General features: G+C 35.7%; 1 protein-coding gene and 1 long non-coding RNA gene across 3 annotated transcripts in view; both read left to right on the plus strand.

The window, feature by feature from the left end:
- The window catches only part of ATRNL1 (attractin like 1), a 528,683-nt gene extending 524,575 nt beyond the window's left edge, over positions 1-4,108 (plus strand). For both annotated transcript variants that reach the window (XM_087766530.1, XM_009476061.2), the window contains one exon: positions 213-4,108. In XM_087766530.1, coding sequence (XP_087622656.1) covers positions 213-337 — 125 coding nt within the window. In that variant the 3' untranslated portion in view covers positions 338-4,108. The remainder of the gene's footprint in view (positions 1-212) is intronic.
- Positions 4,109-5,346: 1,238 nt separating this feature from the next.
- LOC148054863 (uncharacterized) lies at positions 5,347-11,177 on the plus strand. The gene is made up of 3 exons (XR_015706850.1): positions 5,347-5,483; positions 10,303-10,461; positions 10,683-11,177. It is a non-coding gene; the product is annotated as an uncharacterized LOC148054863 (long non-coding RNA).
- Positions 11,178-17,662: the final 6,485 nt, after the last annotated feature.

The following is a 17,662-nucleotide window of genomic DNA, read 5'->3' on the forward strand; positions in this document are numbered from 1 at the left end:
CTAATGTCTTAACTGTACTTTTTTTCTTCCTCTGTTTCTTCACTGTTACCAGGTAGCATTTTAGAAAGTGAGAACTTGTTATCTAACTCTGAAATAAAACTGATCACCTCTGGGAAAGTACAAAAACTTGGCATGAAGGGAACCATCACACTGCTCTGGAACTCTTCTCAGGAAAGACGGGCATTAAATTTTGTTTTTCCTTTATCTTACAGGTCTTGCAATTGCAAGTGCACTGATAGACATTTCACAACAGAAGCCTGCGGACTGTAAAGATAAGAGTTCAGGAGTCAGAAATCGAAAACATCATCTTTCAACACGTCAAGGAACTTGTGTCTGAGATTCAAAAACTACAATTGTATATTCTGTAATGTTTTCTTTTTAAATGGCTTCCATTGAAAGCTATACTACAGCCTCAGTTTTTATGGAGGCAAATCTATGAATGAACATATGAGGTTCTGTGCTCTGTTATAGTCACACAGCCTACTATACCCCAAAGCAGAACAAACTTAGGGTAGGTATGAATATGTTTGATGAGCTTTAATAAAAAGAGTGGATCCTGATATCAACAAAATACGAAATAAAATACCTAGTTTCTTAATCCTGAACATATCAGAGCAGGGAAAAACCTTGAACATAACTAGGAAAAACTGTACATTGTTTTGTAATGTAGAAGGAAATTGTATAATTTGAAAACTAAGCAAATTCCAGGAAACTAAAGGACATTTTTGTATAGCTTAATGTAACAATGAGAATTGTACAGTTCTTTCCTTGTAATCAGCATTAAGATTTCTTTCCAGCAAGCAGGAACTAAAGAGGTTCATTTGGATTTAGGTGTTCTTTTATCATTGCCCAAAATAGGTAGGCAGCTTTTGAATTTAGCATAGGTATAACCTGAGAACACCACATGTAATATTTGAAAGATAAGTCCATAAAAAAACTTTATTTGAGCATTTCATGATTATTTTTCTTTACCTTGAAAAGCCTCAGAAACATAATCTGGGCTGCAGCAGAGTGATGGGTGGGCCTTCATGTTTCTGTACCTAAGAGTCTATTCCGAATTCTGAATGATATATTTTACAAAGAGCGCATGTGGGTCCTCCATGCCAGCTAACTGATTAGCAAAATCAATTGAGCATGGAAAAGCTTCTTCTGCAATCAAGTTTGTTGTTTTTTCCAAGTGAGTCTCCAAGATTGCAAGTCTAAGGAGAGTTTACCTTCCTGTTTTTCTACCTGCTCCCATTTCAATATTGAAATTTGCTAGTATCTATATATTGTCCTGACCTCCAAGCAGAAGAAATGAATCCCAGTCAGCACTTTGACCCTTGTTTTTGTAATAAGGTGTGGATGGTTTTTGTTATCCCAGCTGCAGAATTTCATCTCATCCTCACTTTCACACCAGTTAAGGAATTACCCTGCGTAACAAAAATTAAGTAAATAAATATTCAGAAATCCAAGTTGCTTCCAGCAGTGGTTCTCAAATCCAACATCCACTATGGAACATCACACAATTAGTACTCAGCAACAAAAAGCAAATGAAAGAGTTTTCTTTCTATAGGACATAAGTCTTTTGGGGGCTTAGTCACCACAACAGATAACCTAGCAAACAGCTTTAATGACAGTCTTTTTATTTACTCAAAATTCATAAGTATAACAAAAGAGTAAGAGAATGCTAAGGGGTAGGTAGCAGACGTGTCATGTTCTCATTTACACATTACATGTTGACAGCAGTATAATATGAAACTAGTAGTTTTGTACAAGCTTGTTGAAGGTATAGTTTCTCAACTCCAAATTTGCCACCATACTAGTACAGGAGAATGATACAGAGGTATAAATGCCTCATGTAATGATAGACTTTTGGTAAATATGAAAGATATAAAAAGATAATTGATGTTTACTACTATATCTGTATTTTTCATGTTCTTTTTATTTCAGGAAGATGATGACATTTTACTGTTTATAGTTGACTACATAGTTACTTGCATGCCATGGTGGTGCAGTAGCAGTAATAAAGCCCTGTTGTGACTTGTGTTTATTTCGTAACGCCATTCATACATAGAAGTACTCAGCTTACTTTGGATGAGGACTAAATGTAAAAATAACTATAAAAAGGAACGATTGTACAGTATGTAGTTATATCTTATACAGGAATATTAGGTTGCATCTAACCATGACTGTTCTATTGTTTTGATAAATTATGCACTTATGAATTATGGTATAATTATTTCTTATGCTGGCATGATTGTTTCAGTATTTTCATATCTTAAAATAAGATTATCCTAAAATAATGCCATCACAATCTTGTGACTTTTATTGCCTATTCTGACCTCAGTCCTTTACATCTTAAAGCTTTAAAAAAATTCCTTTTTAAAGCTTCTGTTGGGAACTTTCAATCAGTGCTACTTAGCATAGTGAAAAAAATGGTGTTTTGAAAACAACCCTTTCTGTCAGTTTTAAAGTTGATCTGTTCAAATGAATATAAACTCATGGAACTGGTTTATATGATGCATACACTTATAAAAAGGAAAGAACCACTCGTCTGGAATATATTCCAAACTCTGTATTATCATCAACCTAAACATTTCACATAAGAAATATAGAGTGTGTGTTTTGTGAATGTACTGGAAACCCCGTACGCAGAAAGACCATGTAGTCTTGTAGAGCAGTTTTGACTGTACTCACTCATAAAGGATTACATTCCTCTGTATCTCAACCAGAGTTTGACAATTACTTGAAAAGCAGGTATGAGTTTTAAAGGGATTAAAATATTTTATTGCAACACTGAAGATGGGCAAATAGCTATCAGCCATTTTATTGTGTTAACAGTTTAAAATGTTATTTTAATTGTACAAGAAATGCATGTTTGTCATGGGATCATTCAGCATTTTCATTCACTGTCAGAATGTTTTTTCCCAAAGTATCTTTCTTCTCCCAGGGTCCCTGATTGCATGCAAATTAGTAAAGACATATAATAATAAAATAAATAAATAAAAATACTTATATAGTGGCCACACTTAAATACCAGAAGTTTGCCAACGCATCTCAAACCAAAGTTGCAGAGTAACTGTTACAGCTTTCTATTTTAAAGGTATATAAAATAGCATAACGTGTCTGATAACTACATTTTGTTAGTTGTTGGCAAGTGCAAACTTTTTAATAATGACCACTGTACATCAGATGAGATGTTTTATCAACTGTCACATTATGATTGCTTCATGAAAAAGCCAATTTTTTAAAAACCTTGTTCTCCAGTTTAACTTTTGAACTCTTTCTTAGAGTCACAGAATGTTGAATGGCCTGTTTTACCCCTAATGTGATTTATGTTGGATGAAAAATAAACAACTAAATGCTGTTCTGGAAAGTAAGCCCCAGTGAAGTTCTGATTGTCAGGATTCCACATCCACTCCCTCAGTCCATGGATTCTGCTGAGGGAAATTCAGCAGCTATGAATTACTCTTCAAAATATGAGACAGACTGCCCATGGTAGCATGGGTTCACCAGTCCTTCAGTTCCTCTCTGTACTTATCTATTTATATGAAGTCCTGAAACTACTTAAATCAAATTTGTGCACATATAAATAATACTTTAGAATACTTGCTTCCATTCATTACATTCCTGTGAAATTTAATGAAATGCTAGTTTACCTATAAAAAAAAAAAAATTGTTTATCTGTATGTTGCCACTATTATATCTAAAAAACTGGCCAAGTTCTAGATATGTTAAGGCATGAAGATACCATTAATTAGGAACATTCAGATTCATCTGATTTGAAAATTTTCATAGCTGACTGCTCTCTTTATAGTTAGAGTTCCCTCCCATCTTCCCAAATCAAAAACATTTGGACAAGTTCAGATCAGGACATGGAATTTGTTATGTGTAAAATCTGCAGCAATAATTATTTTCTAAATAATCTGATGTAGAAAGCTGGAATCCTGATGGTAAGAATTTTAGTTTGGGATCACTTTAACAGATGTTCAGTCTTTATGCATAATAACTTTCATACTATTCATCTAAATTATAAAATCATTATGTATCTAATTTCATTACCAGTTTTTTAAAAAGCATCTGAAAGGTTTCTTGACAATAAAGGAAAAGTCTCTGTTAAAGGTAATTAACAATCCCTCTCTTTTTTTTAAGCAAAGTTGTCCTATCCAGAATGCTTGACATTACTGGGGAAAATTAAATAAATTAACTCTATTTTTTTAGTCTCTAAGGTGCAGCATTACCTGAAAAGCTGTAGTTTACTGATACTTATTTCAGATCATCTCTAGAGTAAAGTATGGAATACCTAAGGCTATTTTCGGTTCTTATAGCAAATAATAGCAAAACTACTGTTGTCTACAGGTGGTCAGAACTTCCCATAATGTTTTCAGCTGTACTTGCTTGCTAAATACTAACGAAGAAGAACAAAGCTGGCAAAAGCAGGCCTTGCAGAACCTAGGCTTGTATAATTCAGGGCCAAATGTTGTTTCAGCTTGTCCTTATTTAATGATATTTCACTTTCAGAATGAATGCTTATATTTCTATATGACTGCATATACATCCACATGTGGCCATTTCTATGGCTATAGATATCTCTCATGTAAAAAATCATCTTGTATATTTAGTTGAAATTCTAGTCACCCTCTGAAATGTATTGTGAAGCTGAAAGGGGACTATTACTCCAGGCTTTCTTAAATCGATACTTCCTTGGTCATGTAAGTTGAGGCTGAGTCATGTTTTGGTAAAAAACATCTCATTTTCAGATATGTTCAAAACTCCTTTTTCTAAAATAAGAAAGCAAGGGTGGGAATGATGAACAAAGAGAAAAAAACAAAAACCAAAACAACCCTCTTTAAAACATACAGGAAGCATGCATATGTATATATAGAATTATGTAATTGGTTTCACAGCTGATCTAAATCAGAACATTTTCTGTCTCCTCACATATTATACTGAATAGTATGAAGACTTCAGCTCAATCAGTGACTATTTATGTGTATACTAATGTTCATTTCTACAGAAATAAAACCTTAAATGTATTTAGCCTTCTGAATGAGCAACTCTGTTTGAAATACTGTATAAAGAATGTTATTTCAGGGGCTTAGCAATTGGCTATCGGTATTTTCAGCAAGTCGAGACTGAGTGCATAAAGTCAGGCAAGTGCCTTCCATCCTTTTATATCCTCTCTTTTTTAGTACATTTTCCTGTAACAGTTTTTATGTGCTAAGGTCAGAGTTAATAATACAGAAAACTTATATGAATTTGGAGTTTGAGGTAATTGTTACTCATTTAACAATAACTGTTTACCTTGCTATGTTATCAGAACAATGCTTAGCTATGTTCTTTTCCAATTTTAGCAAATGCTTTTTTCCAAAAGATGTTTTATTAGACAAGAAGGAAGAAAAGAATAAGACGGAGCTCTTCAAATACGCTTCCAGACCTAGAAGGTATCTTAAACATCTTATTCTATTGGAAGTCTGAGTCTTTTTAACATTCCTTTTCAGGTCAGTATTTATCAAAAATCATTGTTACAACATGGTTTTTAGTGGTTAACATAAAGGACAATTTTTTTTTTCATGTAAAGTCCTAAAGCTCTTTTATGATATTCAGTTATAAAATATACCTGAGAAAAAATAAACATAGTTTTGGAACTTAATGTTAGGATAACCACTGTGGATGTTCTTATGACAGAACTCTACCCAAATTGTCTGTGCCCTAAAGCTTTCTCTCAGACATGAAATCTGCTAATATTCCTGCAAGTCTTCTCTTTCCCCCTTCCCAAAGCACAAAGAGCCAAATGGTCAGGTATAAAAATCTTTCTAAATGTATTAATGTAGGTAATTTTGTTTCTTTTTCTAAATAGATGGTTGGCATATGGCAAATCATTTTTCTGCTTTAAGTTTCCTAACTGAATACTTAGGAATGATAAAATTAACCTTACTAATGACATGGGAATGTTGAAGATTAATTAATTAATGTTTAGAGAGCACTCAGAGCTCTTTAGTGATCTAAAAATAAGTCACTGTATGAGTGCTAAGTATATTTTAGTTATTAAGTTATTTAGTATCAGATTTATTTAATAGTGCTAGATGTTGCAGTTTTCTATACCACAACTTGAGGCATAATTAAAAAAAAAAAAAAAAAGAAAATAAACATTTGCTGGCAGATGTTAAATAATTCATACTCTGTGGCTTTTCACACAATAGCGGTCACAGAATTTGCTCTCAATTTCTCCTATCGAGGTTATTTTCCCACTGTTGGTAAATCATTTTACTAATCTACTCAAATTTCTGATATCTTTGATTAACCAGGCTTCTCAAAGGTCTGATTTTATGTTATTTGCTCTTTGTTTTTCTTCTTCAAGTAGCTACTCTTTGTACAGTACCTTCTGCTTCATTCACAATTGCCCAGACCACAGGATCCCAAAGGTGCTCCACTATTTTAATGTTCATTTTACTCTGAAAATGTCAGTGATTGTACTATTTTAACCATGTTGAAGAATATCAGGGATAATGCATTTCCATGCCTTAATCCCTCATTTATACTAAATGGGCCAGAGATTTTACACCCTTTTCATGCTCCATCTTATTCATTGCAAATAGTGACTATGCCTTTTTAAAAATGTTTATGGAGTTATAAATTCCTCCAATGTAGCTCAAAGGCCATGATATAGCATCGTAAGATTTCTTAAAATCTATAAGTCTGCATATTCATTCTGATTATAGTGTTACATCTTATCAAACATCTCACGAAAATATTTAATATTTGGTAGAACTCTTTTCCAGAATCCTCACTGGTGTCATTGAACTGTTCCTGCTTTATTTAAAAAAAAAAAAAAAAAGAGAAAAAGAAAGTAAGCCTTCTGAGAAAGCTTTATAGATTTTAAGAAAAAGACAGGCGCCACACTAGATTTTACATTGCATTTGTGAAAACCACCTTCCATTGCTCTGAAACTTTTTCAGATATCTGAAATCAAGAGGATTACTCTGTACAGCCTTTGGCTTCATTTACCTCCTCCTCTTTTTAATAATTTAATGGCAACCCTGACAACACATGATGCCAAGCTCTTCCCAAAGGGTTGTAATTGTGTCTTGGATCTCTTCAAAACAGAGCTCCAGAAACAACTCAGGTCCATCCCTCTGTAACTTCCTACTTTGAAAATAAAAGATTTTCATTGTTCAGCAGATTTGCAAGACAATGATACCCTTTCCTCCAAGCTTAGATTCTGCCTTCTTCTCAGGCATTAATGTTCCTCCTCTGCTCCATCCTCTCCACCATGCCATTCAAGTATTGTCTTTCACATCGGCTTTCTCTCTTGGCATTTTCTTTTGATTCAATCTCATTGTGAAACCGATCCAGCTTCTGAAGGCATGCAGTCCTTGCCGCATGCTGATCCTGATTCTTTTCCAAATTCTTTTATCTTTCCTCTTGGAAGTATGCTGGTTTCTTCAGCAGTTCTCCCAGTGTATCTCTGATCATCTTACACTTAGTATCAACATCATCTGCTCACTTCAAGTAGAAATCTTCCAAAGCTTCAAACCTGTCCTTAGCTGCTACTCAGTGATTCCTGAATCCCTCAGAATTTGTAAGTTTTATTTGTAGCATGTATGTTTAATTTGACTCTGCTGAGACAAGCCTGTCTCTTCTATAGGCCTTTAAAGTTTTGATAGCCAGCCAGTTGTTTATCCACCCTGCATTTTGGCTTCTCTTGCACCATATGCACTCAAAACAGTCCATGTCCTCAGTGTCCACCTTTTCCTTAGATCTCTGCAGTTTTATCTGCTTTCCCAAGACTTATTCAAGTGTTTTCTAAGATTTTATGCTTTTTTGTGAAGAAAAGACCTCCAAATCCAAGCAATATTACTTTAATATGACCCTACTCATTTAGCCTGCCCAGGTTTTTACAGTCAGCAGAGCTTTTGGAGTCACACATGTATCCAAGATATTCTGTTATGTCAAGATCCAAGCAACTCTAGCCAGAGCAGGTGTGTTAACCATTGCCTAATTTCTGTAGTACTATAGATCTAGGGGTTGTTTTGTGCAATACTTGGAGGGTGAGGGGGGAATGTTGGAGAAATTTAAATATTTTAAGTGAATTAATCATATTGCTGTATAGGTGTTCTCATCTTAACCTGACTGCCATTTTATATGGTTTGCCTCCCACTGTGCCTCTCCCAGTCCCATCAAAAGGAAAACATATAGCTTTATTATCTCTTCACCACTGAGCCACTGATATTACTAATGGTAGACTTCATGTTATTATTTAGTTTGTTTTATAAACTAATCCATTTTTCAAAAGGTCCTTTAAAATTGTATGGCTCAACAGTTGCTCAAAATTGAAGCGTTCAGAACTTGTGATTTACCCTGTCTTTGCTCAAGCTTCTGTTACAACAGACTGCCTTTGTTATAAAAATTACCAGCCCAAAAGGAGTGCTTTGAAGCTTGGTTGCCTTTTGCCTGCTTTGCAAAACCTTGCTTTGGTGCTTTGATGGCAAACAACACAGAATTGCAAAGGTTTCTTTATTTGTGTTCCTGTGACAACGCAACGTGCAAGCAGTAGTTTTGCTGTCTGGGAAGATCAACTTGTTTGGTTTATAGACTCTAAAAATGAAGGCCAACAGGAAGGGTGTCGGTAGCTGTACCCATACAGATTATGATTTCAACAACAAGAAAACCGGCATCACTAAACTCTAAATAAGTAAAACTTAAACCAGTAAACAACATGACATTTTGCTTTCTGATTTCTCACTTGATTGTTAGGAGTGTGATATACAGGTGAAGTTCTGTTTCACAGGAGGAGAGACAGAATAAAATGCTAAATTAACTCATATTTACCCCAAATGGTACATTTGCACTCACACACACACACATTTATATATGTGCCTCATCTATAGAAGTGTTAGTTTGGCTCAAGGTCTGTGTTTTTGCTTGCAAATATATATATGATATCTTTCTGCATAAAGAGAGTAGTGTCCTCCTGGGGTCTGAGGACTTTTCTGACTTTCCTTTCTAGTTTTACATAGACTGTAGCTGAAAGGGGGTTTTGCTTTATGAGCAGGTACCATCCTTAGTTATCTAGAAGAAGAATGAGCCTCGATTAAATCTCTGAAATCTTCAGGCTTCCAGTTAGGTAGAAATTCATGGCTATGGACCAAAACAGGATCAAGCAAAGTGGATTTAGTGTAAGAGGCTGGATGTGCATCTCTTGTCCTTCAGGTGCCAGAGTGCTAAGGCCAGACTGTAACATTTAGCTCTTTAAGTTCTTTAACAGATCTTAGGACCACCCTTTTGAGGTATGTCAGCAAAAACTCATTGATGACAGAGGAATGGCACAGGTTTATAGGAACTGGGAGCAAGCCCAAAGCTTTCCTGTGGTGTAGGGACTCTTTTTTAGATTTATTACTATGATGTTTATCCTTTATATTTATTTGGGATCATCTTGTTATATCAACTGCAGACATTGTATTACATTGCATCAGGGCTTTGTATGCCAAAGATTGTAAGGATATGCCTCTATAGCATAACATATTACGGTGCAGATCTCTCCAGCTAACTCTAGGTGAGTTAGTCTGGGTACCAGAAGGGCATAGCTGCATCAGCACTGTACTGCACCCCTGCTAATAGCTTACTGCTCTGCAGAGCTAATTAGCTCAGTGAGAGAGCACAGGTACAAACCAGCTTGTTCCCAGCTAGCTCAGGTAGCTCTGCACAGCGTTTAATTTTGCTGTCTAGTTTCTAAGTTAGCAACACTAGCTGGATTAGACTGAGTGCCAAAACAAAGTAAATAACAGCCCTACTCCAGGAATACACTCAGTGTTATTGAGTGACATTTTTCAGCAGGATTTCTTCTATGAGCTGGTGAAGCAAATCAAATGTTAAGATATTCGTATTAGTAAGTATATTGTGCCCTTAAAAAAGTCAGTTACTCCTTCTCCTCTGAAGGCTGGCACTAACTGTGCTGATCTGTGGAGTCTGAGTCATAGCTTAAAAAAAACAACAGTCAGAAGAACTGTGTACTAAAGAACAAGTGGCCAAGGAATAGCAAATATTCTTTGGATTCCTTATGAGCCAGCTTTTATGAAAGTTTGTTGCCTTTTTGTCTGCTATTTCAAGCTGCACAGTTACTCTCTGTACCTACGTGTCTGACATTTTGTTAGGTGCTCCAGAAGTATTTAAACTTGTATCAATAATGAACAGCTTTCATTCTTTCTTAGTCAATGTTGGCATATGCAAAGCAAGTTGAAAGCTATGATCAACATAATAAACTGAAACATATATCTCTTCCAGTCAGCCATTACCTTGCTATTTTTTTTTTCACTTTAGATAAACAATCTACAATGTGTTTACTGAGGCTCGTACTGATATCCCTCAACGGTATAGGCGAGTCTACTTTTATTCCAGCAGACACAGAGAATAAGCCCACGGTGCACAGTGCGTGCAAACCCCTTTGAAACCTAAGATTTGTTCTCTGACTGTTCTAAGGTAATTAAGGAGCATTGCATGTTTCTCAATTAATGATTCCTCATTCAGCTGGGGATCTTTGATGCTAATTTGTTTTAATCAGGACAGAGACTGCTAAAAAACTAAACAATTCAGTGAAGAGGAACTAGGAATTTTTAATGAAGTGGAAAAGATCTGAATGCTATGAGGGACACATCCATCATAAGTTTTCACTTCTTGTTCATTTAACTTTGTTCTTTCAGGTCTCATAAAACGCTGCGTTAATCAATGCAAGAAAGTTTGTTAAGATGAAGAATGTGCCGTACTTTTTCCTCCAGCTGATGTGAACACTTGTGCAAAAATAAGAAGCTGGAACAAGAGCCATGATATTAAAAAAACATTCACTACTGGTTCTTAGTCACGCACTAAAGTTATAGTTTCATGTTTTGTCAAACATTATATAGAAAGTTGTCAATTGTTGTTGTGTTAATATGGTGGGGAGTCACTGGAAAAAAGTGCAGGTTTTGTGAGGGATAGGATGCTCTCCATTTAAATGTTAATTTTTTAACTGGTATCGCACTACATGCATACATTGGGCAAAGTGACCTTCTGTATTCTTCTCCACATGGAATTAGTATTTCAAATGCTACAGCCCATGCTACATAAAATGACATGGTTTCTGAGTAGACCGTGTATATGCTTGATAAAATAATGTTTTATTCCTAAGTACATTTATTTAGAGCACTGAGGCAAAAGCACTTCACAGTTCTCCCTCCTCCAGCTGCTTTACCACGATAGACTTCGTGTCTTCCACCATGCAAATAGTATCAATGTGTATCTTCTACTCCCATGGTTTCCACGGAGGAGGGGTGCTTCCAAGCCTTGGCTTCCAGGGGTCTTCAGCCATCTGACAGAGGTAAAGCCATGAAGGACACCTAGGTCCAAAAAGTAGATCTTCCTATATAAGCAGTAATTTGGCACCTGTTCAATTAAAGGCAAATTGTAGGTACTAAGGAATTTCCAGATCAGAAAGAGAGGCATGTAGTGGCTTTGAGGTTTTTAGTGTTAGGAAACATTCTCAGATTGCAAATTCTCATGTGACCTCCAACATCTTCCCAATTACTGCTTTTAATGCATGAATTCTGGTTTGGACTGGTACCTAACTTCTAGTTCTGAATTGGTTCCTGGCAAAGTGCTGTGTACTAAGCTCTAAACAACACCAAAAATATGCAGGGAGCCCAGATGGCTTCTTGCCACCTTGCTCTTCTTTCTTTATGACTGTGAACAACTGTGTTTATTTTGTAGTTCAGGAGTCCAAATCAACAGAAAAATCCTGCTAATAAATTCCTGATGACCTGTCTTAAGGATGAACTTTATGCAACATAATAGCAGCAAACCCTCAATTTTCTACAGTTTTTTTTTTAAGCAAGCTTAAATACACCACAGCTAAAAGTAGAATTCTATATGTTAAATGATTCCTGTACAAATGGAAGCACAGCTGTTTAAGAGTTTTCTATAGAAGATGGGTTTTTTTCACTCAAAAGCTGTCTGTACACTGTGAAACACAGTTCAGATGCTTGAACTTATGCTAATTGAAAGATCAACATTTTTCTTTCTTCAGTGAGTACCCTGCTCTTTTCGTCTTCGAGAGGGCTCTCCCATGTGCAAAAAATGAGCTGTAATTATGCCCAGCTCAAGGCAATCTCAGGATCTAAAATATCCTGCCAACCAGTGTGTTCTCAATCTGCCTTGTTAGTTCACAAAATTGTGCATGTGCCTTTGCTACAGTCTCAAACCTGATAATGTCACATCATTGGGACAGGACGCATTCTCTGATCTTATCTGAAGTGACACTTGCAATTTCAAGTTCTAGCTTGATGTGATCACATTGTCAGGGCTCCACATAAGTGTGATCTTTCCTGATTTGCAATTGTATCTGTTTTGAACGATCTTTACACTGTACAAGCAAAACCATATGATAATGTATTTTGTCAGATGCAAGGATAATGAAAGGGTGATTTCATGTTTCCACTTTTAGAAAATCCAATTCATGTGACTAAATTCAGTCAGTTTTCTTACCAGTTCCACCTCATCTGTCTAATTCTATTTGCACCTGGAAACTCTAGTACCCACAAAATACGAGCATGCATAAAATAGATGAGCCTTATTACCTTTAAACCTGTATTAATTCCATGAAGCTCAGGGCTATAAAATGGTTGGCACATGCTAGGGTTGTTAAAACATATATTATGCCTTAAGTAAAAATATTTAACATAGTAAAAGCTTGTAAAGTTGAAGAATACTTAAATACCTACATTGTGTTATTGGCAGTAAGAAGGTCTCTATTATTTAAAACCAGGAGACTCTGAAGTCACATTTCAAATGTTTTTTATTCATGATATTAATTTTCTTCAGATGTACAGCATACGGGAAGGAAAGAGCTGTTGTGAATGCTATATTTCCCTTTTTACCATATAGATTACTGAATCCTGTAGCACCAAGTAAAAATAGAGGAGGGAAGAAATATTGCATATAGCTAGCCTATTAAGACTTCAGGAGTTTCTGAACAGAACTGTGGTGGTAAGGTACAAAGACTTAGAGCTTCAACCCCCATTTAATATGCATTGTGACAGAGCCCTACATCAATGCGGATGACCAGGACAAAGAACAAGTTTTGACTTCTCTTTTAAAAATAATATGATAGCATATTTATTTGTCTGGATTGTGGCATATGGATCATAGTAAGAAGCAAGACAAACCACAGCTATTTGACTAAACTACTGCAAAGCCAAAAAATGAAAAAATATTTATTTGTCCATCTAAACTGCCAAAAGTAGAAGGCAATAGGAATCTAGAGTATTTGACTTTCTTGAACAATAAGGTGAGACTGGAGTCTTGGTCCTGGAAGGCTGGAGGAGTGGAAATAGAGGACTTTCTCGGCAAGCAGTTTTAAAATCCATACCAAACCTTTGACAATTATTTTTTTTCAGCTGAATATTATTCCAAAATAGTCATGTCCAAGCCAGAGGGAACACGATTTACTAGAGTTATTCCCATATTGCAATAATAATTGTATCCCTCCTACTACAAGATTAGATAAATATACAGTTTTGTTGTATATCACATACGGATATATGACCCAGATAAATCACTAAAAATTAAACAGAAAATGTTACATTTGGACTGACTAATCCTAGACAAATACTATTTCGTTAATAATGAATCCAAGCCCAAAATGCATTGTATTGTAAGGGAAGTGACAGTTCTGCCAAAACCCTACATGACTTGCAAGATGCAGGCTCATGTGAGATTACTGTGTACTGTGTTGACTAAGAAAAAGAAAGGACAGAATTAGGTTATTGTGATGCTACCATATATATTAGGCCACTGCTGAGATGGGAGATGCATATATAGTGCTGCCTCTGTGCATCCCTTCCAGGGTCAAAGCGCTCTCCAAGTTTTGCTTGTGTTTTGAGGACAAAGTAGGCAGATGCCTCCCTATCCAATACGTAGGATATTAAAAGTTCTTTTACTGAATATTATTGTGTCATGTTTATCGCAAAGCTACTCCGATTAATGCATTTGAAGGAGAAATCTGTCTTACATTATTTCTAAGGGACGGGACTTCTTCTAGTTGCACAGTGTGGTTTTGTATTTATTCCCATGCTGATGCTCAAGCTTTATGACTGGATAGTTTAAAATGTTATTAGATGGCAAGAGTAGCTTCCAATCTATTGCCTGGTCAGCTAGATTTTTATTGTTTAAAACAGCTTAACCTTTCCCTACCATGTTATAGTGTATATAGAGCTTACTCCAAACCCTGTTATGCTTTAACTGAAAGATGTATTTAGTAGATAGATTTCAAAAGTACTGCGAGTGAAAATCTGCATCCTGTGGAGACATTTGCAGTAATCTGTTCTTGGCCTAATGCTAGTTATTCTTCAGCAATGATCTGGAAGAAAATACAAAATCTCTGCTGGTAAATATTGGAGATGACATAAAAATTAGTGGAGTGGTAAATAATGACAGGACAGATCATTTCTATATTCTGGATTTGCATCATTCCATAAGGTGAGCTCATCTGAACAATATGCATTTTAATACAGTCAAATACAAAGTCATATGCCTGGGAACAAAGAATTCCAATCACACATACAGAATAGTAGTAAAGTACCCTTGAAATAAAGTGATACTGATGAAGATTTAGAGTTTGTGATAGTTAGTGTCTGAATATGAGCTCCCTGTTCAATATAATGGCTAAGAGAAAAACATTAGCTTTGAATGGGTAAGCAGTGAATGTCAAGCAGGAGGGAGATGAGTTCATGGTATGACTGAGATAATTGCTAGCATTCTCTGTCCAGATCTTGTTTTCACCCATTAAGAAAAAATCTGAAAACCAGAAAAGGTTCAGAGAGGAACAAAAGAATGATTCTGAGCATGTGGAAAAACATTCCAATAATGTGTGATTTAAGAAAATTAATCTACCTAATTTGTCTAAGAGGAGGTTAATAGGTAAATTATTACCAGTCTTCAATATCTGCATAAAATAACTATATTAAGATTGTGAAGAAGTGTGAATACATCACTAAAAAGGGTAACAGTATCTAGTGGATGGAAGCTGGAGCTAAACAAATATGGACTTAAAATAAACCACACAATGTTTTAAAACTGAGGGTAATTGATTACCAGAACAATTTATCTAGGATCAGAACGTATTTTCCCCCTCTGATTATCTTTTTGAAAAATGCACTATTGTTTCAACAGAAGTTAATTTAACATAGATTATCATAACAATCCCTTCGGTTTTACAATCCATTAAAGAGATATCACAAATCTCCAAATATGACCCAGAATGCAGATTTTTCTTTGAAGAAGAAAATGTTTACAAAATGAAAGACCTATAGGAATACGTGCTTGATTCATTTTAAGTCTCCAGGAGAAGTGTTTAAAAGAAATAAGAAAACTCCAGTGATAGCTGCAACCCGAATATTATGCATCAGAATTTAAAAGGGAAACCAGAAAAGCAGTGACATGAGTTTCTGTTAACTGTCTAAGCTGTCCCAAAATGCCGAAGTAACATAACAAACTGGGAAGGTACAGCACTAAGAATTGAATGTAGTAATAGCATAATTATTGGCATATTGCTTACGATAAATCTTGTTTATTGCCCTTTTTAACTTGCCACTGACTTCCTCTTTTTAGCACTGAAATGTAGCCAGGATTGTGCCATGAAACTATAACCATTAGATGAAAGAGTTTTGGTGAGACTTTTTTTTTTTTTTTTTTGAAATATTGGTATCGCTGCTCTATATTTCTGTGGTTTGTCATGTGAAAGAAATGAAGAAAAATGTTAGTGAGGCATTAGAAAATGTTTGACTCTCTAGTAATGCTCTGTACTAAGTCATGCGAAAGAACTGCTCCTATTGCTGAAGACACTCAAGGTAAAAGATATTAATATGGTAATGACACCAGAAAGGGTCAAAGGATGAAGAAGTAATGAGAACAGACATGTCAGAAGGATGAATAGGTGTGGTCATTAATTTTAGTTGAAGAGGCAAAAATGTAGATTCTGGCAAGATTTAGAGGACAAGTAGAGGCTGAATATGATGCAATAGCTATAGGACAGACAAGAGTAGAACACATTTGGATAAGGCAAGAGAGAAGAGGAACACTCTCCCTGCATGTAGCATTTATTCTTTTTTACAGGGTAACACCTCATTCTGCTACAGGATGAGCTCAGGGACAGAAAAGGGAAGAGAGCTGCCAAAAGGCAGACTGCTTTTGTCTACCAGGTATAGCTTTTCAAAAACTGCTCACCTCAGTTGATTCAGGGTAGTGTCTGTTTCAGAGCAAATGATGGTAAATGCAATGACTGAACTACTTGTGAAAGAAAGTGCCTAAGTACAGAAACTCACAGAAGATATATTTCCCAGACTCAAGAACAGGAGCAGCAGCAAGAGGGAGTTTATCATTTCACACTTCTCCTCTTGCTTTAGAGCCATTATTAACACTGCTAGATAACAAGAACATATATAAACTAGGGGCAAGGATCTCAGCAAGGTGCCATCACAACAGCCCTGAAATCCTAGTGCATATGTTGGTTTTATAGCATTGTTATGTATGATACTCACCTAATCATTTTTCTGGCTGGATACCTACAGGGATGTAGTAATCCTAGAAATGCAGTGAAGATGAGAGGATATGTGTATATATATTTTAATGGCAAGGTCTTGGGCACTGATGTAATAGAAATAATTATCCAAATATCTTTGACATTCTGATCAAAGACACGCAAAAGCAAAGACTCCAGTTATTTAGTTTAAGCTCCCACATTTCAATTAACGTTCAAAGAAATCTTTCCTTCTAGGATGAACAGAAATGAGTTATTGACATATCAATGAGGAGAAAAAACTTAAAATACTAGTTTTATCAACTGATACTAGGAACCTATTTCTTTTCAATATCCCATTAAATGCTCTTTCTTTTTCTATTTGCCAGGCCCTCAGTTCAGGAGCATATTTAAATGTTTAAGGTAACTTATTCTATTCAATGAAACACACAGTTTCAAACTTAACCATAAGTCCCATTGACATTAAGCACATACTTAAAGTTAAGCACACAATTAAAGGCTTAGCTGAACTGGAGACTAAGCTCTTTATAAAAGAAGCTAGTTGCAAAGAGAAAATGATTAGGGGTTCATTTCTACTTAGTTGCACTTTACAGCTAGGTCTGTGTTTAAAGTGTATAGTGTCTAGAAATAAATAGTTAATCCTAATTCCTCTTGCAGAAGTCTCTAGACAGAGCCAGCTGCAAAGGAAGACTGATTGGCAAATCAGGATTTTAGGACTAACACATCAAGGACTATCAATTCTAGTCACCCAATTACTGTAGACAGCCATATTGCTTACCCCTTGTTAGCTCTTCTTTGAGTCTAGTGGCCAGATAGATCTGGAACTGAGGAACCATTGCCAACTGCCTGCCTGGTTACCTGGGCCAAACCAAGTCTTTAGTGGCATTTTATAGAAGCTGGTATTTCTGGAAGAGATGTCACAGTAGTGTACAATCAGGAAGATAAAACAATGTAATATGCATCCCTTTAGACTGTGAAGTCTCTAACTAACTTCCATCTTGTACTGCTCCCTCACTTCTCAGAGTTCTTATTTAGATTAGATGTGATGCAGACCATCACCATGGTTAGACAGTAAAGTTCATAATTTTAGATGATTAAACTGTTGTTGCAGTT

Source organism: Nipponia nippon, unplaced genomic scaffold (genome assembly GCF_047370975.1).
Source record: "Nipponia nippon isolate SJK-2023a ecotype South Korea unplaced genomic scaffold, ASM4737097v1 scaffold_3, whole genome shotgun sequence".
NCBI classification, from domain to species: Eukaryota; Metazoa; Chordata; class Aves; order Pelecaniformes; family Threskiornithidae; genus Nipponia; species Nipponia nippon.